The sequence below is a fragment of the Lasioglossum baleicum genome, chromosome 6 (genome assembly GCF_051020765.1).
Source record: "Lasioglossum baleicum chromosome 6, iyLasBale1, whole genome shotgun sequence".
NCBI lineage: Eukaryota > Metazoa > Arthropoda > Insecta > Hymenoptera > Halictidae > Lasioglossum > Lasioglossum baleicum.
In genome coordinates this window covers 8,325,355-8,352,570 of record NC_134934.1, presented here as the reverse complement: position 1 = coordinate 8,352,570, position 27,216 = coordinate 8,325,355, and the positions used below count along the sequence as shown (strand labels likewise).

At 44.0% G+C, this 27,216-nt stretch overlaps 1 protein-coding gene across 2 annotated transcripts; it reads right to left on the bottom strand.

The window, feature by feature from the left end:
- Positions 1–1,837: 1,837 nt before the first annotated feature.
- Unc-76 (fasciculation and elongation protein Unc-76) lies at positions 1,838–24,989 on the bottom strand. Of its 2 annotated transcripts, none has more exons than XM_076425417.1 (9): positions 24,646–24,989; positions 19,842–20,094; positions 5,038–5,160; positions 4,715–4,871; positions 3,922–4,030; positions 3,572–3,834; positions 3,435–3,510; positions 3,284–3,349; positions 1,838–3,109 (listed from the first exon to the last, which is right to left on the bottom strand). In XM_076425417.1, the coding sequence occupies exons 1-9, from the start codon at positions 24,749–24,751 to the stop codon at positions 3,093–3,095; spliced, it is 1,170 nt and encodes a 389-aa protein (XP_076281532.1). In that variant the 5' UTR covers positions 24,752–24,989; the 3' UTR covers positions 1,838–3,092. The 2 variants fall into 2 exon arrangements, with proteins under 2 accessions (XP_076281532.1, XP_076281533.1); XM_076425418.1 differs by having other exon boundaries at positions 4,715–4,790.
- Between the last annotated feature and the right edge of the window lie 2,227 nt (positions 24,990–27,216).

Genomic DNA, 27,216 nt, shown 5'->3' with positions numbered 1-27,216 from the left:
CGGAAAGTCATTTCGTTTTCTCCTTTGCTGAAGAAACAATTCAATTCAATTTGATTTCTATTTCTTGCAATCGATATAGTAAATTTTTATTTTGCAGAAAGATCCGCAGACTATCCGTGACACACCATCGGGTGGCCTGGTGGCCCGAGAGTGGCTCGACTTCGTCGAGCGCGTTCAGACGTCAGACAGAAGCGGACAAGTTCGTGCGAACGCAGAATTGAATCTCGAGTAGCGCGAAAACTCGCTCGCCCGAACTTGTCCGATTCTTTCCGAACCCGCCCGACGAGATCGAGACACTCCCGGGCAGCCCGATGCACTCGGGTAGCTGGAAACGCGCTCGAGCCGAAAATTATAAATTAAGTTTCTTTTCCCTTCTACGACACATTTTTTTTGCACGAAGACGTTTCAACCCTCTACACCTACCGAACCTTAAAAGTAACTGGTAAATGTTTCTTTGTATGAAAATGATGAGATTGATTTTATTTAGACTTTATGCAGCTCTCCTATTGGAATATGTTAATGTATTAGCTCGTTCGGAAAGTCATTTCGTTTTCTCCTTTGCTGAAGAAATAACATTCAATTTGATTTCTATTTCTTGCAATCGATGTAGTCAATTTCTACTTTGCAGAAAGATTCGCAGTCTAGTAATGACAAACGGAAGCATTGCCATCCCTACACGATAAACGAAATTACTTTCCGAACGACCTGATAGTATGTAGTATGTAATTTAAATAAAAATATTAATTTTGTCAGTAAAAAGAAAGACTGCTGCTGCTACACATTTGTATAATAGACATTTACTTTAGCGACATCTACCACATAGCACGTCCTACATTAATGCGACCTGGCGCGACCGTGTTGCCCTCTTACGGCGAGGCAAAATCGAGCCCCGTTCTCCGTGCAGTGGCGCGGCAGCAGGGATCCAAAACGCGACATAGCTGCGGCGCAGTACAGCTGCAGAACGGAGCAGTTGGTTGTCTGGGACGTAGCGTAATGTTTATACTGCATAGTTTATAGTAGCACTATACATATAATATACACTGTTGAAAACTATTATCTTTGAATTTATGTAACTTCGTGAAGAAGAATCGTACGATAGTCTATTTAACCTCGACAGTTTGATGGTTTGAATTGAAGTTTATTTTTTCAGTGGATTCCCTTTCTTATAAAGCCATTTGTAAACGAATCGCGAGGAAACTGAAGGAAACTCTGTAGAGCTGTATGAATTTTTCAGAAAGAAAAACTAACTTCACTTTTTCCCTTTGTCAAGTGTGACTCGACATCAGAGAAAGAAAAATGTGAATAAAACGGGTTTTTATATGTATTTGGTTCTTCCTTTATATTGATTTAATTTATTCTTTAGTTAAAAACAAGTATATATATATGAGTTTCACAAATATAAATTACAACAAAGTTTGAGAGCTATATTTAATATAATTAGTAAACAGAATTGTTTAAAATAAGTAGCAGTCGAGGAACTGTCCTCTGAAATAAATTTCAAGTTGAAAGAGTGCAAAGGGTGAACCCCTTGCCTTAAGATTTATTTTACGGTTTTAGTATTAGAACTTTTTTGTAGTTCGTAATTTCTGAAAAAAGGAGAAAATTTATATCTATTGTATGTCTATTATATTCTCCAATAGCTGTACATTAACAAAACCAAAGTAGAATTTTATTTCGGTTTAAAGGAAATTAATATAGTGCACATATTTATTAGACTCTGTTCAGAATCTTTAACACGAGTCAGACACGATATTGTAGGGCAAGGGGTTAATATAGAAGAAATTAAATATAGAGATGCGAAAGTAGAAACTTCCAAGCTTTAAAATGAGCCCAGATAGACTATCGTATGATTTTTTTATTCGAAGTTACAGCAGTTCAAAGATACCCTATAATTATTTCGAACAGTGTACAGAGGCGCCTAAAGCAGGCCACCTGAATAGCTCGGCTGCTAATGGGATAGGAAAAAATGCATCTAATAATAAAATTTGCATAGTATCAAGGGGTACATGATCCGATTGTTAATGATTTTTCTGTAGGTGGATGCGTAAGGGACATACGAGGGTAGTCTCCGCTTTTTTTAATGGAATAATACGCTTCTTTCTTAATTATTTAGTAGAAGCGGTAAATAAAAACTAAAACAGTTTACTCGGGGGAAAGCATAGTGTAATTTTCTGTATAATAAAAACTGTATTGAATACGGGTGAGGAATACTCTTTCGAATAGTAAGATTGTCCGATTTATTTCTTTATTTCAACAAACACAGTATTTCTACTATATGCACAATGCATCGGGACAACTGTTTGTCGCTGTACACGAGAGAACGTTTAATATCAGCTTTTGCGCACAGTCGTTTTAACAGTTTGTCAAGTAAAGTACACATCTGTGAAAGTATGATTCGATTAACTGGATGCAATGTACCTTTGCGCGTCAATGTTATTAATTAGTGTAACTTTCGATAGATACGGGTGTTACAACGATACGCACTAAATCCGAAAGCTTATTAATGCTTCTCTCTCTCTTTCTCTCTCTCTCTTTTTCCCTCTCATCGGCCGAGAGCGATCTACATATTATTTGGTATGTTTTCTCTCTCTAGATAAATATATATAAGTATTCTCGGTGATATAGTAAACTTTGCTCACACGTATTTCGATAAAATCTTTATGTACAAAAAATTACAAAAAACCGAATCGTCGCGAGAAATCCATGAATGACGTATATAAAAATGAAGAATCGTATTTTATAATAATCCATATGTATACGACAAGAGGTATTCCATAGAGCGCAATACATAGATTATCGGAACTGTACCTTAATGTAAAATCAATATACACATTATAATATAATATATAAAGTAAGACTAGATACGAGTGTCACGGGACCCTACCTACGATCTACAATCAATAGAGAGAGTGTAATTCGAGACACAACTCAGAAGCGAAAAATCACCTGCCTTAACGCAAATATATGCGGCACAACAACGGCTGAAAGCGTACTGGCAAGAAGAAGAGAGCAAATTTTTGTATTCTTCAATATCTTAATATCTTTCTTCCTGGTGTTCCATTGATCTTCCCGCGAGACTTGCGACATTCTCACTAAGTGGGACACAGGACTGAAAACGTATGATAAGAACACTTATTAAATCAATATATTCCATTACAACCTGCTAACCAGGGTAGATTTGTAGACACCACAAATACGCAAAGATTCGCAGCATAATGGCCACAGACCTCACCCGATTAGCAGGTTACAAATCTAAAATTGATTTTTTAAAATTCGTTTATACCTTTGAGTATATAATCTGTTAACAAAGTAGGTACGGTTGGGCTGTCTTCGTTAATTGCTTTCAGTACTGCAACAGATTAAATCGTGGCTTGTGAAGAAGTCGAGGAATCAGACTAATTAACGAAATTAACTATGTACTGGCAAATACTTACTTTTTATAAGAACCTGTAAGGCTTGGTTGTCTGGAGGACCACTATCCGTATGATACGGGATGACAGTCGTTAAATACTGAAAGAAGAATCGTTCATGACTATTTGCTCGAGAAAGAAGCTGCGTCAACGAGGATTACCTTTGATTCCTGTAAGGATCTGTGTTGCGGTAACGGACTAGTACCATTTTGCATTTGATTTCGTTTCTTTGTCACGTGGTGCTGTCTTCGTCGGTTTTGCACGGCGAGCAGCAGCGAGATGAACTGATTCTTCAGCTCCTTCTCGTACTCTAATTCGTCCCTCAACGCGAGTTCCGCGATCAGGGTTTCGCTTAGGGCTCCGACCAGCGACTCCATCTCGCCGAGGAGCTCGGTCAGTTGACTGGAGCTCAGTTGTTTCAGCTCTAAAACAAACACATTGCAATTCGCATTAACTGGCTCCATAGTCCGGCGCTGTTTATTGTTCCAGATCGGTCTCGATGGAAATGTACTTTTCTCGTGCAGCGGAGAGCCGAGAACTTCCCTGCTCCGTTCGAGCGCCTCGTCGCTGTCCAATAACGAGCCATCCGAGTCCGGTGATCGTTCCATCGATGGACTTTCCTGTAAAATAAAAGATCATCAATGTTTGCTCCGTGGAGATTGTCCTCGAACATTAAACCATTTGAATAATTAGGTGCACAGTGTCCGGAGAAAGTATTCATTCATACGCTCTATTTTGCACGGTGATAGCTTCGCAGAAGATCGCTTTAAGAATAGAATGCATCGAGTGCTGGAAATCAACACGGCTTTCAAACGATACATCGATCTGATTTCTCACATGGATCTGGTAGAGAAACAGCGTTGATCAGTACTATGTACTCAACCGAGCATCAATGAAAAGAATGCTAGAGGAAAACATGACTATGCTCGAAAGGGTAAAGTTTCTAGTGAGCAACAAATTATTCTCATGATTGTATTTCTCCACATCTGATGGTCACCACTATTTTTCTAACGGACTTCATTTCTATTACGTCTAGACGAATTCAGAGATTTATAACATCGTAACCTTGAGTACCAAAAGTAAATATCTCATTGCAGTTACAGTGGATAACAAAAGTAAGTTAATATACTTTTGTTATCCACTGTAACTTAGACTCGAATGAAATACATATCATTTAAAAGCTGTGTTAATTTCCTATCCTCTCTTCATACATATATTCGATGATTAAAGTAATGCCTGCAAAGAGGAATTATGAATATTTTGTTCGGACACCGTGTTACTTCGTAGGAAAAATGTTCACTTGCCTGCATTATGTCGTCTATCTCGCGAAGTACCTCTTCCGCAGTCTTCAGCTGTTCCTCGGGACTGTGCGTGTCGATGCTGCTGGACAAGATTAAAGCATGCATGTCCAAATCAGTCGCGACAGCCTCGTCTTCGCTACTTAAATCCTCTAGTTCTTGTCTAAGGCAAACAAAAGGAAAGCGACCGATTGGCAAACATTAATCGCGTTTAGCCATCCTCTCTGGAGTACATACATACATGTTCGATCTCGTGGGTGAGAAGTGAAAGCGGCAAACGAATTACGATGAAAGAAAGAAAGGGGAGAATAATGGGGAAAATGGCTTACCTGTCGTTCGAGAGCGGGGCCTCGTTCAGATTCAACGCGGGCATGTGCATTTTCCTCGCGTACGATTTGCTCCAGTCGATCGGCAGGATGTTTCCGAAGGTGCCGGTTATCGTCCACCACATTCTGCAACATTATACAATCACTTAACACGTTGAACGTTAGGGGGATTCTACATTAACCCCTTGCCTCATCATTTCTACCACGGTTGTGGCCATTAAAAGATTAAAACCAAATTAACCTCGTGCGCTGGTAATTCTTCGAAATAACCGTGACCAAACCGTGGACAGTAAACAAAGTTTTTTAAGGGAGTAGACACGTTTTTCGAGTATTGCAAGGGTGCGGGGTGTGTCTTCTCATTTCTCGATAATGCAAAGATGGGGGTTTTCGGTATAGTCAAAGATAGCTAGATAAAAGATCGATCTAGGTCGCGATAGTAATTTGCATTATTCGACAGCATGTAATAACCTTTTTAATATTGGACTATGCAATTTGAACTTTTTTGAGAAACTAGAGCAATTAGTTTGCTACAGGATGTGAAAAGAAATTTTTCCAGAAATTACAATTGGTCGAAATTGTAGGGAAAATACTAAAACTTTTATGTGGGCCAATATTGAAAATTTAAAAAATACGTTTTCTAGACCTGTGTTTTGCATTATCGAGAAATGAAGAAGCGCAGGAGTCTACCCCTACCCCCTACTCCTACCCCTAAAGGACAGAAGGAATAAAAGAATTGAGAAAATAAATTTTCGACGTATACGCTGGATAATAAAGTAAATTCTGAATATTATGGGACAAGAGATTAACGTAGGGTAACTCTTGGTATTTAATATGGACTGAATTCTCCTTGGAGTTGTCTTATTGGAATAGCAAATATTGTTTCACCCTTGGACGACGGGACTCGGGTCTACTTCGACACAGAGTTACCAACGTTTCATCTACATTCGATATTTCTACCAGCCAGAAAAATATTGTGTTAGGATTTGGATGGCTACCAATCTTGAAAATACGATGTAGAATTTCTAAACAGCGTTTCCATCATGCTGTCCGACCGCTGTACAATTTTCGTCGCAATCAAAATTTCGATCTAGAGAGAGAGATTCCCTAATTAAATCCCCGGCCTCGCTCGAACGATTCTTTCTCCCCCGAGGATACGCACTTGATCGGGCGTGTTATTAGTTATGCAGATCCATCACGCTCTAGCTGACTCATATCCTCTCACGCTAAATTTCCCTCTGACGTTTCCAAACCACGAATCGAATCGTCCGTGCTCGTTCTCGCGACTGAACGGACAGTTCTCGCAGAATTCACCGGCTGTAGTCTTTTTCGCCTTTTTATTTCTGTCCGTGGACACGCCGCCCGAAATAAACCGCGAGTCCTGCGATAATTGAAACCAGTCGCTCGAGTTCAAGCATTTTACGTGCTCTCGAGGACACGCAACGAGTCCTCACAACAGAGCGCAATGGGATTCTTATCGGTAGGCTGCAGGTTTGACGCATTTAAAGCAATGTCGATAGTTAATGAGGTTCTTTTAGCAGGAAAAGAAGATCATTCTAAAGAAATTGTGTCTGCATAAAAGCTATTAATGTCGAATTTGTTCTTTTAAGCTCTGCAAGAACGTGGCAAAAGCTCGCAGAAGTAATTTTGTAAAGCAACGAGTAAGATAGGCAGTTAAGCACGACGACGAAGATTTTGCCTCTAGATTCTCGCGCGAGTCGTCCGATAAGCGAGATTAGAATTTCGATTCGAAGGGAAATGGAAGAACCCCTCGCGAGTTAAATTGCCGCGGGAAGAAGATAAGATTCCGCGTGTCGGCGACAGACGTTCTGTTAAGTGTTCGTTTTCTGGGATAGCGTGTGAATCACTCTTCTCGTAGGCGTTTGCTGGCCATGTGTACGTACACGTTCGTGCATACGCACGGCACTACGTCGCACACTTCGATCCGGCCACGAACCGGAGGGCAACGTGGCCCGATAACAATAGGCGGCCGCCGTTCTAAGGAAATGAACGCGTCCGTACGAATCGTCGTTATACGCCGCCGGTGTCCGTGAACGACGACGACACGATCAATGGCTCTTTCTCGTGCCACCGATTTGTAAACAATTCCAATTGCATAACAAGCGTAATCGCACCGGTAACACCATCGCGCACCGTGCGAGTGTGTTCCGGTATTTTTAGCGACGATTCAATTCGAACAGCGGTTCTTTTCGCCGGTGCGCTAAACAGTCGCTGGGAACGCTTCCTGCTTCTAAGCCGACAAATTGTTCCGCGATTCGACACAATTCCGAGGCGTATTCTTGCGCGCGGTACACGCTCTCATGTCGTGCGAAAATCTCGAGCATTATTCGCTAGTCAGGCTCTTGTCACAGTCTGTTATTTTCTTAACCGAGAGAAACGGGTCTAATCGATGATTTTTCGACTCGGCTTGAAAGCACTTCGGATTGCCATCGAGGCGAGGGCAACAAGTTGGAAAGAAATTGTGCTACGCGTGGGCGTGGCCTCGTTGCGGATTTTTCCTGTATTAGATTATCTTTTTCTCTTTGAGAAAAGAAGACCTCTTTGCCCCGAGGGCACTCTGGGTTGTGCGCAAAGGTGGCACTTTGGAGCAAATGACTTTGGAACAGGAAATCTTTCTCTCAAGAGGCGTGGTCTCGTTGCTCTTGATTTTATTGGAGCCACGTTTCCATCGATATGACTCCATGTTTCTACATTTTATGATAAATGGAAGAAATCGCAGTCGGAGACTGTTTACGTCGTGCAGATTGCTCTGACAAGGGAAGGACCCCAAGTGTCCGACTTCGATTTTGATAATTTTTTGTGAGACGATGGTATATGGATCCCTAATTATGTATGCAAAATATTAGGTGTAGTTACTCAATAGTTTGAAAGATATAAACAATCAAAGATTCATACCGCTGAATCACGGTTACACAAACAAGGTATGAAACTTTAATTGATTATATCTTTCAAACTATTGAGTAATTACGTCTCACAAAAAATTATGAAAATCGAAATCGGACACGTGGGGTCCTTCCCTTGTGAGTAGGTGTGGCTTTGTCACGGGGCAATCTTTGATCACGATTTACTCGTGAAATTTCGAGAATACTAACAAATTTTGAACAGCAAAGAATGCAAGGTTCGGGAGAGTGACGAATAAACGCAAATTTGACCATCGAGTTGTCGCTTTGAACGTGCGCAAGAGCAACGTCCCCGTCACGCAATTCGAGGCTCGCAGACGCGTGCACCCTCTCTTAATCAAGTTTAATGAACGACGACCCCGTGATGGTCTCGTCGCGCGAGCCCTCGAATTCTTTCCGCCAATGATCCCCGTTGATTAAACCGATGGTTTGTTTCCTTTCGGCGCGACGCGACGGCGGAGGGCATTGGCGTAGCCGCCAGTCGCGGAAATAAAAGTGACGTTTCTTCGTCAAAGCGACGACGCACGCCGCGACGCAACACACCGGCTACCTAGACGGGCCCCCGGTCGATGGTGTCGGATTAACAAATGGAGGTCAATTCGACCCACTTGAGTTTCTCATTAATGTTAAGTGCATTAAAGCAGTGACTTCATCCAGCCTCGGTTGCCGGCCGCATCGAGACGCGAACGGCTAAACATCACGGCCGCGGCCAGATGGCCGCGAAGAGAGAATCATCGTCGCCTTCTTATCGTCTCGAATCGATACGCTCCAAAGATAGACGCCGTAAATAAAAAAGCACGCCCATGTTTACGCAAACCTTACCCGGATACAATTAGACGTCGATCGGCGCGATTTTTCACGCGTTTCTGCAATCCCGATGATCCTTCGCGGCGATACCACTATGAAACGGAGTAATTGGCACACGCCGGATGCTCGCAGAGAGATAATACAATATCGCAAGAATCGCGTAAGCATCCAAGACTTCCGAAAATTTTCACGTCGACAGCTACAGTGCCACGTCGCTCATAATATGGCTGATACCATTTTTTTTACCGTACTTGAAAATCAATTTTTACTACCATTAACCCTTTGCACTCCGAATTATTTGTCAATTTTCTTGCCAGCAAATCCCTACTATTGAAATTTACTTCAAAGGACAGTTCTTGTACTGCTACTCATTTTACAAACAATTTTGTTTACTAATTATATTAAATATATCTCTCAAACTTTGTTGTAATTTAGATTTCTGGAACTTATATTTGTTTTCAACTAAAAAATGAGACAATTAAATAAATAATGAATAAAATCCGTTTCATTTACCTACATTTGTTTTTGCTCTAATGTCGAGTCACACTCGACAAAGGAGTGCAAAGGGTTAACCCAACCAAATTTTATTAAGATCTGCAAAGTTCCGAGATTTACAAAAATTATTATTATGATAAGCTACATATATGTCTTCTCTACTCTTATATTATTAAATGAGTTTCCTCGATTTTGTGTGACTTTGATGGCCACTGGCGTAGCACTGAACGTGTTAACCTGTTTCTCTTTACAAAGACAATGTGTTCTCTTTGGTAACGAGTAACGAGCCAATGGAAACCGGAAACTGCGCGTATACGGTAAGTGGACGCAAGGACACCGTTTTGAAAATGTCAGTGCATTTTCACAGTACCCCCACGTATTTGATAGTTGTCTTTGCTAAGTTTGTGCACCGTTGGCTGCGTAATAATCATTGGATCATTGAAGGACCGAGTTGAAACAATTTAACGTAACAATCTGGTTTTAAGGAGCGGTGCAATTTGATTGTCCTCTCCCTCGCATCCCAGCAATCAGGGCGGCTAGAAACCGCAGTCGGTTTCACAAATGCAGTTCGTTTAATTGATCTGGTGGCCAGGCGCGGTCCATTGTTTCGGTCCGTGGCTCATCCTCGCGAAAAAGCGCGGGGAAATTCGATTCCGAGGAAGAGAGTATCCGCTGATTAATTCATCGTCCGGTTCAATGATCCGCGACCGAGCCTCGTGCGTTGTTCCGTTGCGTAACGGCGACTGCGTGCGGGGGGAAAACAATATCCTCGTAAAAATGTGTCGTTGTGCAATTGCTGCAGGAGAAGGAGGAGGAGTTGAATCGTACGAGAATCACTTGTTGCTAAGAATACCTCCCCTACAGGATCGGAATCGCTGCAACAGATTTGTTCTAGGTAAGCTGTGGGACGAAATGAGTGATGGAACTCTCCGAACTTGTATCTTTTAGCATCAACAGAGTGCACAGGGTGCGATACATTTTGCGGAGCTCGCAGATAAGAATAATTCTTGGACGAGATGTCTTGCTTCTACGATGTCGAAGAAACTATGCTAAGGACGAGATATCTCGTCACCATGCTGTCGTGCGTATGGTGATATGGTTGGGCTAATCTCGTCACTATAATTTCGTTGTACAATACAATAAAATTGTACAAAGTGTTTTCTTTTTTTATCGCGCTTATATTAGCTTGCCGAGTTGTCGTTGTTGTACGCGTCAAATCTTGTAATCGAATTTTAAACCACTTCCCGATGAGCTAGAGACTTGAAACTTTAAACATAGCTCAGAACTGGATAACAATGCAATACTAAAAAACAAATTAAAAAACTGACAATAAATAAAACAATAATAAAAAACAGTCAGGAGAAAAAATAAATTTTAATATTAACGTCATCGCGTTCAGCGATCCCCACTCCGCGCGCCAGCGCTCCCTACTCCACTACGCGTTCCCACTCCGACTCATCCCCACTCCACTGACCCATTTCGCACCGAAGGAGCTCAGTCAGTGTGGTATTCCGTTCATCCAGTTCCATTTCGGACAATTTCGGACTCCATCAAGAGACGTCGTCTCTCGGAATCATCCCCTCATTCTATCTCGCATATTTCCATATCTTGCGTTTCTATATATCTTACTATTTCATACCAGTATTACTATATCTTGCGTTCCATTTAAAAAAGACCGAAAAGTAGAAAATAAAACAATATATATAAAAAAACTTTTTAAAAACCACGCTTCTATTAAAATCCACTAAAAATGAGAAAACAATTTTTTTTAGACATTAGTGACTATAAATAAAAGCGTGGAGCGCCCACAAAGATTACGTCAATACTGTTTAGCGCTCCACGCTTTTATTTATAGTCACCAATGTCTAAAAAAATTATTTTCACCTTTTTAGTGCATTTTAATATAAGCGTAGTTTTTGAAAAGTTTTTTTATATATTTTTTTATTAAGTTGGACACAAATAATCGATTTTGAAGACATGTAAGCGTTGATAATAAATATTAAATACTTCATATTCGACACAATTAAAGTCTTTATTGTTTATTTTGTATAGAATGTTTCAAAGCATGGGGTGAAATGTATAATGTGACGGAACAATTTTTACAGAAACATCTGCAATTCCTTCCGTCGGCTATTTCTTTTCTGCAAACTATACATTCTATTGTTGGATGAGACTTTTTTCTGTGAGTTGTTTTTTTGTATATTAGATCTTCTACATCGATTATAATTATCCTCTGCGTTCCATACAAAATAAATAATTAAAACTCTACGTGTGTAAAGTATGGAGTATTTTATATTTGTCATCTGTAAGCACCTTTGTTAAATGCTGTTAAATTTTCAAATAAAACACTTCATATCAATGATAACGATATACCAGATATTTTGTTCAGAGTCCAGAGTATTGTGCGACGAAATCATGGTGACGAGATGTCTCGTCCATAACATCGTTTCTTCGACATCGTGGCAACGAGATATATCGTCCATTGTACTGGAAGGGTTAATTTAGCATTGACTCAAAGATTCTGTTTATGAAAAAAACAGGTGCGTCGCATTCCGTAAAACATTTTAAACGACCGATAGATGTTCTCCATCGCTAATACGGCTACGAATCAACGACGGGAACGACTATAATAGCGAGCAGGAAGTACCATCATCTGGTAAACGTTCTGCTTGTTGCTCTAATGTGAACACTTGTATTGCGATCGCTTCAACTTTAACAAAGACGAACACTAGAATAAAACTTGTACAGCCAAAAATACGTTTCGCACGACAGAAAATATTTTGAGACGATATGGAGGTAGAAGCTATGACTCATGCACCGTTTTTGGGCGATCCATCGAGCAGAACTAAAGATAAATAGCGCGAGAGCGGGAAACGATCGCCGAGACGACGGATGCGATAGAAAAATCGTTCGAGGGAAATGTAAAATGAACGATAGGTCTGAAAGGGAAAAGGAAAAAATAAAACATTCGCCCGAGGAAACGGGACGCGAAAACGCGATAGCCTGAGGAGAATCGTGACGGAGGTAGGCCGCGTGCAGCGCGTGCGCGGCTTTATTGACGTTTGTCCATCCGGAGGGTGGCTCGATACGAACGACGGAACAAAACACAGAGATCAAATTTTCATGCCCCTCGCCGATTCGATCACGCACGATTTCTTTGCCAGGCTTTCTCTCTCTCGCTCCAGCCGGGATCGGGCGCCGATCGATCGTTCCGAGGGCCGATTTTATTCTATCCCCGGAGCTCTGTCTCTCTGCGATCGTTGTTTCGCTGCTGCGCTCCTCGATGTCCCGATTGTTCTTGTCGCTGTTGCGATTAATTCGCGCCGCGATTCTATGCTGCAATTGTTGTACCCGTCGCAGCTAGGGATGGGATCAAGCTCGATATACGTGCCTCCGATTGCGAGCCAAATTCAATAACCTGGATTCGCTTCGGCATTCCGAACGTGTTACTCGAAAGCTAGAGGATTTTCATGAGCACATTTATTGCTGAATGTACATTTCGATCGTGCATTTAAAATGAACGTACTTATTTTAGACGCGCTGCTTTCGAACCTTAGAACCTATAATCCTGAGTGTATATTTATTATTGAGCAGTACTAGAGAAAGTCTCGATCAATTCATTTACCAAATTGATTGCAAAGTACATATAAAAGTAGAGAAAATTGATGAAATAGTATACATTTACATTCCTATTGAATAGATTGTTAGAAGTGTTCATCACGAGTCTACCACGACATCACAGTAAAAGGGATTAGTAAGAAATAATATAATTTCTCGGTGCTCTCAGATATAAATAGATGAACTAATTGTTTAATTGATTTCTGGTTAAAGTAGGTACTTATAAGAGGTTGGGATAAGCTGATTTAGGATGCAGTTATGATTGAAAGAGCCTACTTCGCCAGGGTTCGAGTACATTTAAAAGCTCTTGGTCCTCGAGGAACTTGTTCGAAATTATCAGTGAAGGTTCGAGCCTGCTATACTTGATCCCATCGCTAGCTATAGCGCTCGATACTCCCCTACAGTAACGGCTAGACGGCCGGGTTCATGGCTGCGGGTTAAAGGGACTCGAATCGGATTCGAAGAAACCAGGATTCGATCCCTAACCTATCGTCTACCGACCGTATCAACCAAGTCGCTCGACGTCTTTCTTTTCGAAACCGACCATTATGCTCGACAAATCGTTCGAACATAAATGCTACAGGTCACGTGTGTGTATTAACGTATGCGGGTATTTTAGTTCGATGCAGTTTTTAATACTAGGTCGCAACCTAAGTCCTTTGCCGGTTTCCCAGCGTGATTCTCTATGCGAGGATTTCCGTGGAAATACGTTCTCTAGCCAATTGTGCAATTTCCATGTTTAACTACAATGGCCGAAGTAATGAAAGAAGTTTACCCTACTTTCGCGGCATAGGAGAATCTTTTATGTAATGTCTTCGATTTTATCCGTCTTAAGCGATTCTTCTTAAAACAATGAATAAACGGGTTGGTACGGACGTACAGGTTGGCTATGAATAGACTGCAGATCTTTCTGCAAAATAACAATTCTCTGCGGTACTTAATCATTTTCAACAGGACTTTTCTTAACAATTTTATTAATTTTAGAATAATAGATCGACATGAACGCTAAACCTGCCACAATCGGTCGGATGACTGGCTCCAGATTTGTTATTGTACAATTATCGGAATTATGAAGACTCTTTCGTGCAAAAACAATTAATTGATTAATGAGTTACTTTTAATTTAGTGTTAAATTCTTTAACCTTTTCACCGTTCCAAAACCCATCTACCCAATGCCCAAGATCCGCAGTCTAGTCGCAAAACTATTCGGCCTTGTTAAAGTAGATTTTGATCTGCTTTTACAATTACGAGTCAGAATTTCGAGGTTGACGAACTCGAGTGGCAAGTTGCAAAGCTAACAAGCCTAGTTTTGATACAAAAGGACCAAGGCACTTGCAATTCTCTGTATCAAAACGTGAATACACGGCTTTTCGCGTGCTCGATGCAGGGTCGAGACAAAATAAGTGGGCGTGAACCGAGAACCGAGGACTGATTACCTCAGAACGAACGTGCTCGTGGTAGCTGTAACGTTCTCTAAATCGAATCTCGGATAACGAGCGATTCCACGGGTTTCGAGGCGAGGCGATGATGATCATCGTGGCTCTGTAGAAGAGTCGCGTGCGCGTGCATATACTGTAGACGCCTCGAAAGGGCTCCGGGCTTGGAGAAAAGGGGCGTCGGCAAAGAAAAAGGAGAAAGAAAGGAGAGGAAGCTGGGTGCCGCAGGCCGAGAAAGTCTTTCGGATCACGGGAGTGAAAAGAGAGTTCCGGGGCTACCGTGTTTCGAAGGGAGAGAAGAAAGAGAGGGAGAGAAATTGAACGCGGCCTGGTTTGACCCGAGATTTCATTCGCCGAAAATCGGATGCCGTGGAGAAAGAGGCTCCGCGACAAATTGGATTACGAACGGCTCGTCTCCATTCTTTTGGGGGTTGTGTGCGTAAATACACGCGTACACGAAAACGCCGGGCGATCCGGCGAGCGAGACACGTGCTGTTGCACGTGTCGTTTCTGCGAACGTCGGACGCTGACCTCCCGACTTCTGTCGCGAGCAGGGACCTCGCTCTCTTTCGACGGTTTGCCAAAGATGAAACCGCTGCCGCGTGCGTTACGTAACCGGCGGATCCTGACGGGAACGAATCCTTGGCACGTTGCGAAAATGCATGGCCCGCAGTCGATGTCGCGCCACGCTCGTTTTTTACCACGCTCTAAGAAGCTGCAAGACCCCGGCGAACGCGAATATTGCTCCACGAGCGCGCGCTCCGCGTTTTTCTTGCGAAAGGATCACTCTTCCGATTGCATCGCGCGAGATTCAGAGACGCAGACTGTGCAGAGTGGACGATTTGTCTCATTGGCTGGAGCGGTGTTACGTAGGCGGAGAGAATGAGGAAAGTTATTGGATGCGCGCAAAAAAAGTTAATAAAGCTCGCGAAGTCGAGGAGGGAAAGCGGGTACGGTAGAATCTCGGTAATTGAGGTCTTGCAACGATCTAGGTTGCTCTGAATAGCTATACCTCATGCGAGGTCCGAGGTTTGATTTATTTCTTCTACATGGAATGCTCTAAATAGGCGTGGCCTCGTTGCTCTCGATTTTCACAGAGTCCATGGGCCAGAAGTTTGGAAAAAAAATGCCAGAGAAGAAGTGGGAGACTGTGTGTCTTGTTCCCTCTGTATAGAACGCCCAGATGGGCGTAGTCTCGTTGGTCTTGATGTAGAAGAACGTGGAGCAGAGCTTCACAGAGAGATTTGCAGTCTGTGAGCGTCTGGAATTGCCCTGGGCCAACGCTTTAGGGCTAAGGAGGAGGAGGTAGAAGGCTGTTTGTCTAGTTTCCTTAACGTGGAGCGCCCCGAGTGGGCGTGGCCTCGATCTTGTTAATTTCGGCAAGGCTAGGACAAAGCTGTGTAGGCAATTTTTAGTGTGTGATTACCTAGAATTGCCCGAGACCTACTCTCTGAACCGAAAGATACCGAAAAAAGAAGTGTAAGAGTGTTCGTTTAGTTTCCTCGGTGTAGACCACCCTGAATGGGCGTGGCCTCGTTGCTCTCTTATTCCGTAGAGCTAGGATAGTATCCCAGAGGGCAATCTCTATCCGTATCTGGCTTATCCCCTAAAAATCTAACTCTGAAGATCACAGTATGTCCTCTGAGTGTGTCTTTTTTGATTAGGATAGTGTTGCTCCCTTTGCGGAGAGCGCCCGAGTAGGCGTGGCTTCGATTCTCTCGAGCTTGGCCCTCGGTGCAACCTGCGTCCTTGTTTCACAGACCGCGATGCGTTTTACCGTGCATAAACTCTCTGGCGCCCTCGCGTGACCGTTTAAGCAATACTTTCGAAAATCGCTGAAACCACATTTCGTCGAGGACAATGAGTCGCAATTTTCGTTTCGGGTCGGCTTCGCGAACCAAGTTCGTGGCAAGAATCGCAGCAGTAAAGCGCGTCTCGGTCGGTAAGAAAATATTCTCGGAACAATGTCTTTTTTAATCAGCCGGTTCCTTGTTTTATTTTGCACGAGCCGCGACAGCCGATTTGGTTGGATGAAAGGCCAGACGGATTTTGCGGGAGAGCAGCGTGGCTTCAAAGGAATTATGCACGACAGTGGACAATGAAGTTCAAACGAGTTTAAGAGCCCCGCCGCGCGTTACTCTACGCCGAAGAAGATACAATTATGCGCTTCGCTGGGTTTCACCTGCACCGTTCGAGGACGCAATTCGCCCGGACACCTGCGAGACGCGATCACAATGGGCACTGTCCTCCGCAAACATTTGCCTGCGCAGACGACCCTCTTCGACCCTAACCCTCGGGAATTTTGACTTTCCTTTAACGGTCGGCCGGCCCTCCACCTGTTCCGAATTTTTCGAGCGGAACCATCAGTCGGTGTTCTTTCGCGGATACTTCGCCCGCCAAGCCCATTGTTCCTTCGGTCGTTCGTTTTCGAATAATCGCCTTTACAATGGCCATTATTCCGAGCGATCTGGAACGTCGGATTTCAGGTTGAAAAAACTAGATGGATTGAAAGCAACTCGACAATCTAATAGCGGACTGCGGATTTTATGCATTTACGGGAAAAATGTGTTGGTAATATTTGAAGCAGTGAAGAGATTACAGAAACGAGGCTGATGTACTATTTCCAACCGTACACAAGTTTTAAAGAACGAAAGATATCTTTACTCGACTTCTGCTTCGTACAATCGATAAAGAACATTTGCATTCTGCATAAAGCTCCGCAGTCTACTAATTAGTAGACTGGAAGTCCTCTCTTGTTTTGGCGCGCTGTCCACACAGCAGCGGAGAGAAAGCTGCAACACACGGCGCAAACGTCATGTAGAGAGTACTCATGGCGGCACACTTTTCAGTCGGAAAATCGATACCGTGATCCCGAGGATCCGGCTCTGCGGCTGGCATATAGTCCCCTAGCTTCCCAACGAATCGTGAAACGATTCCCAATAAAACCGGGAGCTGTATGGACGTGGATATGCGCTTCGAGGGTGCCCACCACTGCGCCGTATTTTACTTTCCCATTGACCGTCGCGTCGCGAACAGAAGAAAACTGTGCCGTTTCGAGTCTCGATAGATTACGAAGTCCGCGCACGTGAGCTTTTAGAAGCAGGCCTTGATCCAGTGCAGCGAGGAACTAGGCTGCAGAATTATGGAAAACTTTCATCGAAAAAATCCGTAGTTTGGACCGACTCGTTTCCGATAAGAATTTACGTTGAGAGCCCGTCTTGTAAGACCCGTGTAAGTGTCCCCGCATTTCTCGGTGTGTAAAAATTTAGTGTTAATCTACAAACCGCGACAAAGCACACAAGCCAGTTGTATTGACCTAAGTATAACTAAGAATATAGCAATCTATACCAATATATAGAGTTCATTTTCATTACGCACATTCCCTTTCGACTTTCCAGTAGTTAGTATCCTACGACGATACACCTTTGCTGCTAGAGGTATATCTATTTAATTCTATAAGTTACGAGGCAACGGAATCACGACCCTCTCTTATATACATAGTGGCGATCAAGTGGAGAAAGAGACATCGGCTAGTCCACATGAATGCCTCCTACCTTGTGGCGACCCGGTGATGCAACATTCACCGGTTAGTCCACAACAAACCTCGCAAATGAAACCATCCTCGGTTCACGCATAGCTGACAAACCCTCGGCTCGTAACACCACCAAATGAAAACGATTTATTCAATGATCGATGCAACTGGAGCAATCTTGTGTGCTCTAAGCGGCCGTCACGTTTTTTAATGCTATCCACGATTTATTTCAATCAGCCGCACAATGCCCCACAAATGAAGAACGGTAATTTTGCATAAAAACGTGTCAACCAAATGAGAACGATTTGTTCAAAGATTGATGCAATTGGAGCAATCTTGTGTGCTGTAACAGCCCGTGTCGTTTTTCGATGGTGTCGACGATTTGATCAGAACAGCCGCACGAGATGCGCTCATAAATGAAGCATAGCTCGTTCCCATCCACGTGCCGCCACGCGCAATTTGAGCTCGTGAGTCGAGCCAATAAGCTTTAATAACAGCGAGCGAGTTATCGTTCGTTGATATTGGCTGAACCGGTGCATCGAGTGAAACTGCTTCGCGCGCGCGCGCGCGTCTTAACGAGTCGTCGAAGAAAGCGTTAACACGACTATTACTCGAACAGGATATATTATGTGGTAAACAGCCGGCTGGATGCCGGCGAAACGCGTAATCTCGTGCGGGGTTTTTGCGCGATTTTATAGGAACGATAAATCCGTGCCGTGATCGTAAAAGCGGCACGCATCCCGACAGCCGGAACGCCACGCTAGCATACCCTGAATTATGTCATTGGAGCATCCGTAGCGACTGGTAGGTAATTACGATTCTCGCGCGCGAGCGAGCGAATAATGTAACGGCGATCTTCCATAAACGATCGCTTCCGCTCGAGCCCGGCAGCTTCTCTCTGCCCATCATTTGCGACGGCGGGTACGCGGATCGACGTAATAGATATCTCAAGGTAAACCGTGACAATTTGAATGCGATAACCGAGCTTCGATCGCCTGTTCATTTGCCGGCACCGCGAACGATCGCGACCGTGTCGGAAGCGATGGGAATATTAGGTCATCCCATCAGTCCGTACCGGTTTTTCATCGCACTTCGTATCTGGAAACGATATACAACGTATCAATAATGAAAAGTAAATTACAGTATTATCTCAGTAAACAATGTTCGGTGAATCTCAACTTTTCAGACCTTGACTCAACATTCCACGTTTCTGCGCCTTAATTCGCCGACTGGCGTGCCAAACAATGATGAGAAATCGATGCAACGGTGACGTATGATTTAATACTGACGGGAATTAAGCCTGGGAACAGTCGCGTGGATGACCAACGCGGCCGTGCTTCATTTTTGAACCGTGAACCGGTATAACTGTACCCGGAGAATCGCGTGACCCAAGGATCACGGACAACTTCTCGGTCGTGCGCGCGTACCGACATAATTATCGCTGGTGCATTCCTCTTTTTTCCCCCCTTAGTCCTCTATCGAGGCTCACGGGACACCGATTACCAAGGTAACTTTCGCGGAACCTGATGGGACGCTCGGTGCCAGCTACACCTGTTTACCCGCAGTCCCGTATCTGCGCTAGCGCGGATTTAATGCAGGCAATCCGTGTGTAACACGGTTGGCATTGCTGTAACTGGCCTTGCTGCAGTCTTTCATGCAAAATTTCTAACACGTTTCCATTCGACATGGCTAGTTTGTCTATCAAGGATCAGTTCATAAATCCAGTGTAGAATATTCTACCATCGGCATTTGTGCATAGGCTGCTAGTGCAGCAAAGCGCACTGTTATTGTTATTATAGCGTGGCCATTTATAGTATTTTCCGAGGGTCACCTGTACGTCCAAGGGTGAGGGTTTTTACGTCAAGAAGACGATAAGAAGTCAAGTGACGAGTCAATCGACTCGGAGATTAGATGCTATCGGAACAAAGTGCGTCACGCGGGCCACGTCCTTGGTCGGTTTTGTGCGTTTCTCGAGCCGAATAAATATCCAGAGAAACTTACTGGCACTCGTTCATGATCTCCTCCTGTGTCCGTACTTGGACAGGTGCTAGGGACTCGACATCCGTGCCGTAATCGCGGAAGCAGGATGTTATCTTCTCGTCGAAGGTATTAACAAGGTCCTCGAGACTGCCGCTGAAGGGGCTGAACGTCCCCTCCTGTAGGGTATCGGTGCCATTTTCATGGGTCGTCGGCGGCTCGTTCGCGTTGCAGTTCTCCCCGTAGTTACCATCCAAACTGGCGTCCAACAATTGCTCTACGGGACAGAAACGAATTCGATTAGACAGCTGTAAACAATCGTTCGCCTACGGATCTTTACGCATTTATGCACAATAACGTAGTCTAATCATTTCGTTTGGGATTATTGTGCAGATAAAGATTTTCAAGTTTCCATTTGGTACGTCACAATTATTGAAAAGCTCCCATAGGCTCCCGGTAGATGCAGTATTAAAGAGTCTTTCAGAAATCAAAGTGTCAATTCGATGAAATGGAAGCCAAAGAGTCGGAGCTAAATTTTCCGCACTTTATGCATTAGCGCAAACACGAATTTGTAAACGCAGACAATTTCATGACTCGTGCGTGACTCACGCGTTAGTCAACGCGTGAAGCAAACATCTGTGCGTACGATCGGTATCCCTGTTAAAATAGAAACGACGCCCGGATACCAATCTCGAGACCACAAACGGTAATAAATAATTTGTTGAAGTACCGTAGGAGGTAAAATATAGATATTTTGAGTAGTTCGTCTAACCGGTAGCCTCGCCCTTGTTCTCCGAGCAGAACCAACAAAATTCGAGTGACACAAGAGTTGGTACTAGTCACCAATTCCAGCGTATCTCAGAGTAAACACGAGAGACAGCTCGACGAAGAGAGAGAGAGGAGAGCGGGAGAAGATGGGTCACCGTTTGTTGGTAGACAGTGCCGTATCTCACGGAGCGTGTAGAGCGAGTCACGGGGAGATTTCGCGCGTTCTACGCAGAGACCTGGTATTAATTACATCCGCTGTCGCCTAGCTCCGTTATCAATTACGTAAACTGCGGATCGAACTTTCGCGCAGACGTCGAGGACGCAGATCGTATGTTTTCGACAGGATCAAATCGCTCTCGACTTCTCTTTAATCTTTTCGCTTCGCGTATTAGTGTCAACGCGTCGATGGCTGGCCGTGATGGTTTTAACCGATTGCGGACGCGGGACTGCTGATAGTTGCCTAAACAATTGTAACGGTCTGTGATTACGAATCATTTTGAAGAAATGATTACCTTTGAAAAATATCAAACAAATTTTTAACAAATACTTACTTTCTCTTCGTTTAATTCTTACACTTGATCTTGTTTCACCGGAAAATATAATATGTGTATACATTCAAACGACAAAAACGTGTATCGAAAATAATTCCCGTCCGCAGGGGGTTAAAAACATCGTTCCCGAATGTAGAGTGCTTTTTCCCGCAACGGAAGCTTTTCGCAATTTTGTTCGAGTGTGAAACAGTTTTCCCTGAACAGAGGCGTTGATTGAAAGAATGCCTCGCAAAAGCTAGAGATGATTAATAGCTCACTGCGTGGGCTAATAAATGAGCTGTTCGCAGCTGAAATCGATTAACCACCTTTTCTTACATTTGCTGCCAAAGCACATGATTGATGCTCAACCTGTTCAGTTTGAAATAACGACAAAAATCGTGTTGATGGATTTGGCAAATGAACGGCAAAGTCAAGCTCGTGTCAAGGACGTAGTTCGAGAAGAGGTTCGTAAGCAGGAATAGTTCGCAGGCTTTTCCGCGATTCCGCGGGAATCTGGCGAGTGCGTGTTCCAGCGAGATCTACGATGTCGCGAAAAACGATACGAGCCGCGCGCTCGAGGGCACGCTTTCGAAAGAACGTTATTCGAGACGCGGGTTGCGAGCTTGCTGTACCATTTCAGGAAACGATCGCGTGCGTGACGTAACGATCGGTCAACGCCGTGATCGAGCTACTCCAATGTCCTCAAATTATAGCTTACAGTGCGTCGGGTACCATAGAGCCTCGCGGAGACCTCCGTTATTCCAGATAGTCTATTATATTGCGCGACCTCAACTGCAACACGTTATTATCGTTATTAATCTCGAGTTTAATGCACGCTATTAAACGGATACTGAAAAAGAAACGCGACAGCGATAAATTCTGTATCGTAATGGTAAAATGTACAGTGGAGCTACAGCCTACCATCAACGATTCCAGTATCGAATTATTTTATAGTCGTCAAGATTTACGTAATGGTCGAAAGGTTACGTCATAAAGAGCGCATAGTTCTTGAACAATTGTAGGTTCCATCCCTGAGGAGAATTTGACACTTCTAAAATCGATAAAGTAGAGTCATAGAGTGAAAATTAATTAATTGATTACTTTACGTTTACCACGAAGAATTCTTCCGTTGAAGGTTCTTTCTCTCTTACAGGAAATGAGCATTTGCATAGAAATCCGCAGTCTAGTCATCGATGCAAGGGCTTCGGTTACAACCCAATGATACACACTGTTCCATTCCTTCTTTTTCGAATAAATTACAGAAATATTCTCAGCAATATTACCTGAAACTTTCTTAACAGTCTATCAAAATTTCTCGAAATACTTTTAGTTCTACTTGGAGTCTTGTAACATGGAGTTAGACTCGCGACGAAGAATTAGAACAACTTTAATGAAACAGGCGTGTTACTAATTTCGTTCGAATCGGAATAAAATTCTATTTCTCAACGCTGGATACAATGGATAACAACTTCCTCTTTCTTCTGGGCCCTTTTGCATGATGGAAAAGTTGTAACCGCTGAAACCATAGAATAAATATTGTGCAATTTTGCTGGGGCCATGAAGGCCACCGGGATGCCATTGCAGTACGAGGAGGGTATAAAAATGATCGAATTAGTTCTTGCTCCGCCAATGAGGGTCAGGAGCGGAATGCGCGATGCAGTTTCACTGTTTCCGCGAACGAGAGAGCCGCCTCTCGGTTTCTTTGGAGAGGAGGCTCGCTCGGGCGACACGTTAGACGGCAATTGTACGCGTGACGTAGCCTTTTGTCGCGGTCCGAAGGTCGCTCCTCTTCATGGTGGCTAAATGCGCCACGCCACCCTCGTCATTTGATTCTAAGGCCCGGCAAAACGAGCGTGACCGAGTCCGCGCGCGCGCGCGTGCACACAACCGTTTCACGCGTTTACCCGCTCCCGCGAAACCTGTTCCCTGCTGCCGGGCCACCACCGCTCTTTCTGTTTCGAAATTTCCGTTTATAGTTACGTGCCAGGCTTCGAGGAAAGCGACCCGGGGACATCGACACCTTTAATCAGTACCTATTGAATGCCAGTGGTAATTACTGGATTGCGGATTTTATTCATTCGGCGCAAGAAAGAGCAGGATAACCGTTCCAGTAGCCAGCCATTTAAGGCCAGCAGTTAGGGGGGTAGACTCGTTTCTTGGATTGCAAGGGTGCGGGATGCGCCTTCTCATTTCTCGATAATTGCAAAGATGGTGTTTTCAGTAGTCAAAACCCCTCAAAAGTCCTATTTTTAGTAAACGTGGAAACAGGACTTCTGAGGGCGATTGCGGTCTAGATTGACCTTTTATCTAGCGCTTTTCACTACTGAAAAAAACCCATCTTTGCATTATCGAGAAATGAGAATACGCATCCCGCAACCTTGCAATCCTGGAAAAACGAGTCTACCTCCTTAAGGGCATATTCCCTGGTGTCAATGCCCCTTACAAGCTACTATCCCCGAGACGAGGAAAAAAAGTGTGTCCCAACATTGTTAATTAGAGACTAAAAAGATATATCAATCAGTTTCTAATTTGAAAGCGATACGATACAACCCCTGGGTACATCTGAATGACGAGGGATCGACGCAATTATTTGTAAAGAAATGAAACAAAATAAGTTACAGTGGCGCCATCTTAGATTTTTGGAAATCCTACTTGTCTCTCTTCCTATTCCTATCCTTTTCTCGAAGTAGCTTCTCCGGCCTCAACTGAAGGACAGTTTCCTGCTCTCAAAGGAAATATGGGTCGCTAGAAAAATGTCGAATATTTTCACAGAATCTACCTCTACGCAAGATATCGTAAAGATCGGGATATGTCAACTTGCCTGGCGTTCCTTGCGAGCTAACGGGTCGGACTAAAGATTAACCTTTTCGTACCAGCTTATTTGAACGATGCGATTTTCGGATCGCGAAGTAACCGTTTCCGTTTTTGACCAGGCTACCGCGAAAATAATCGATTACATTCGGCGTCTGGAAGCTCCCGAAATAAATGGTAGCACCGAGGACAAGTGGAATCGATGTTTATATAATTCTCCCAGCCAGAATTCGACCTAGTGCCGAAATTCTCGGACAGATGTAATCCTAGGCAGGGCGTGAAGTAACGTGTAAATACACATCGACGAAGGCCTCGCGTACAACCGTCCTCGAAACGTTTTTATTACTTCGTAAGTAGGATCACCCACTTTCGAAGCGGTTCGAGAGATCGATTACACTCGGAATGGAGGAGGCGAAGGAGGGACTAGGATGGCTGTCACGCCGCCGGTCGCGACTGTCGGTTTCGTGTAATTTTGGCACTGAACGGTTATGCGGACGCAGCCAGGGTGACGTGACGCGAGCCATCGTCGTCGTCGCAGCCGCAAAACGATTTTCGTATCGGGAACATCGCGATAAACTTTCGATCCGTGGGAGAACGAGAGGAGATGCGCAGCGTGTGCGCCACGGTCCGAGAGCCAACGGAATCGTGTGTCGTGTGTATAGTATACACTATACACGCCGTACACGGCGTTGTTGGCTCTCTCGCGGTTTTCCTCGCACCTGTCAGCAGATTCATGTTCTTCAAGCTAGCCGTGTCCTCCTCCTCGAAGCGCGCTAAGGGTGCCTCGAACTTCAACTCGGCGATCTTGCCCGCCATGTCCCTCATTATTGACCGTAAGGACGACACCACGGAAGAACGGAACGGATCCTCGCCGCTGACGATACTATTCGGCGCACCGTACACTCGCGGCAGCGCCCCCGAGGCGCTCCGTTGTCTTCGGCTGCGTGCTGCTTCACCAGGGGTGAGAGAGCGAGAAAGGGCGACAGAAACACCAAAAAAACTGGCCGGCTAACGACGCGCAATCCACCACTGACGAGGTCTCGCGAACGACTGACGCAGAAGGGGGCTCGTTTGAAATCTGGTGGGGGAGATGATTGCTCGTCACCATGGTGACCGCTGGCTGAGCGCGCCGCCACTGCCGACCGACCCAGTGACGTACCCACGCTTCGCGTCTCCCGCGCAATTTCAAATTACAACCAAAATTAGGAATCGCGTCAACCGCCACTTTTGAATCAATCTTGATTCGATCGCGTTCCTTCCTAATCATGGTGATTCTCGTGATCGCTTCTGATCTGCGGAGAGCATGACTGTTCTTCGCGCAAGTTATACAACCTGTTAAAATATCATTGATCGACAATCTGTTAATTCGTTAACGCAGAGTGGAATCACAGATTTTTCTTTAACCCCTTATCGTACTATTTTGTTTGCAGTTACGGTGACTAAAGCATCTTTATCCCCAAGAATGTCGTAGAAGAGAAAAGAAAATTTCCTTATAGTTTTAGTAAATTTAGATTCCGTAAAATTTTTATTACAATATGTGCCCGAGTAAAAATATCAAATCAATTTTCATGTAACCGACTTTATAGTTTCGATAATTGTGAAATGAAAAATATGAAACCGGTCATCCGACCGGCAGCGGTAGGTTTAGTGTTAAAAAGTCACGATCGCGGCGTGAACAAAATTAAAATCATGACCGTGACCGTGATTCTACGATCACTGCGATAAACACAAAATTGAACGCTCGTAAGTCCATTAACGAACAGTTCATTCTTCATAAACGTTTGTGGGAACTTTCCTGTTAAGTCTGTCATTACCTGATAGAAACCAGCAAAGGTCCTGCAATTAAAGAAAACAATTTTCATTTCGCATGAACGTCCGTAGTCTACTTATATCACAGTTGCGTTAAAATAAAATTACAGTTGAACGAGTTTCAACATTGTCATTTGAAATTCAGACGACAGGGCGCCCCGCGCGATCGATAAATTGTAGAAAATCGATACATAAACTGCCTAACATATCGACCACCGTCGATCGATAAAACAGCGTGGATTGAAGCGATTCACGGATTGGTCGCCGCGAGGCGCTATCGTACACGATCGAACGCCAAATTCAAATTAGAATAATTGCGTCGATGAATACAGCTAATATGCCGAGAAAACAATGTTAATCTACTACCGTTACTTGGTAACAGAATTCCGTTACGAGCGTTACTGGCGTCACATTGGACGCGAACGTGTTGGCAGTCGTGTGGAGGATATTTATCGTCTCATTAGATGCATTTTTTCTGCGGATCTCCGGTTTTTTTTCGAGACCACAGCATCCATCACGTTCTCTGAAGACTATCGGACGGCGAGTCACCGTGCCACACCCCGGCCATTATAAAATGTAAAAAAAAATGTTGCGGTTCTCCGGTTGACTATGATGGAGTGCAGCCTTGCTCGCGACTGAGGCGACGACTATATCACTAGCTGTATCACGGAACGGCAGTATTCTCTGTCCGGATCTCTGTTTTTGACATTTTCGCGGGCGGCCTGCTCTTTCAGCCGGGAAAGACGAAGCCCGACCTGGATAGGACAACTTCCGAAAATACCTGGCCTCGATCGCGGCTCCCAGAATGTCAAGCTAAACGAGCACCCTTTTCAAACGACCGAATCTCGCCTTTTACGCGGCAACACTCTTCCCCTTTCTCTCGACCTCATCGTCTATTCCATTCATTTCTAATTATTCGCCGCGCAATAAAAACTAATTCCCTCTCCCGCCCTCCCCCTTCCTGGCAACCAGGTGAGAGAGACGAGTCACTTTGTTCGTCGAGAGCCATCCGCGTCCTCCGATTATTATTTTTCGTCGCTATTTTCTTATCCGCCGGGAAGTTCTCTAATTATTCATTCGTTTTCTAATTGCGATTATATAAATGCTCAGGGCCGAAGCGAACAACAGGTTTTTCGTAATAATAATAATTTCGCGGAGATATGCAAACCGGAGCGAGAGCGTTACCGTTACGCATAAATCCGGGCGACATAATGACGGCGTTGGAAATTAAAAATACGTGTACCTCGACGAAACGTGCAGGGGAGGTCTATCGATCGTTGTTCCGCGATGTCGAAAGATTGTTAAATAACTCCTCAAAAGGTAATCGGGTCCACGTTCTCGTGCGGTAGCCGGTAATTTGCACGTTTATGGGTCACGCGCAGGAATAACGAATAAAAAAAAGAATGGAGAAAATAAAAAGAAAAGCGCCACTATAATGGGGAAATTGTGGTTAACCTTCACGATATTGCGTATATACATCG

What these genes read in the sequence shown, in the direction of transcription:
- Unc-76 (XM_076425417.1), bottom strand. Translation starts at nt 24,751, where the DNA reads ATGAGGGACATGGCGGGCAAGATCGCCGAGTTGAAGTTCGAGGCACCC. An exon ending in GATCCTTACAGGAATCAAAG is followed by an intron (nt 3,511 to 3,571) that starts GTAATCCTCGTT and finishes TTCTTCTTTCAG; the next exon opens with TATTTAACGACTGTCATCCC. An exon ending in CTTACAGGTTCTTATAAAAA is followed by an intron (nt 3,350 to 3,434) that starts GTAAGTATTTGC and finishes AATCTGTTGCAG; the next exon opens with TACTGAAAGCAATTAACGAA.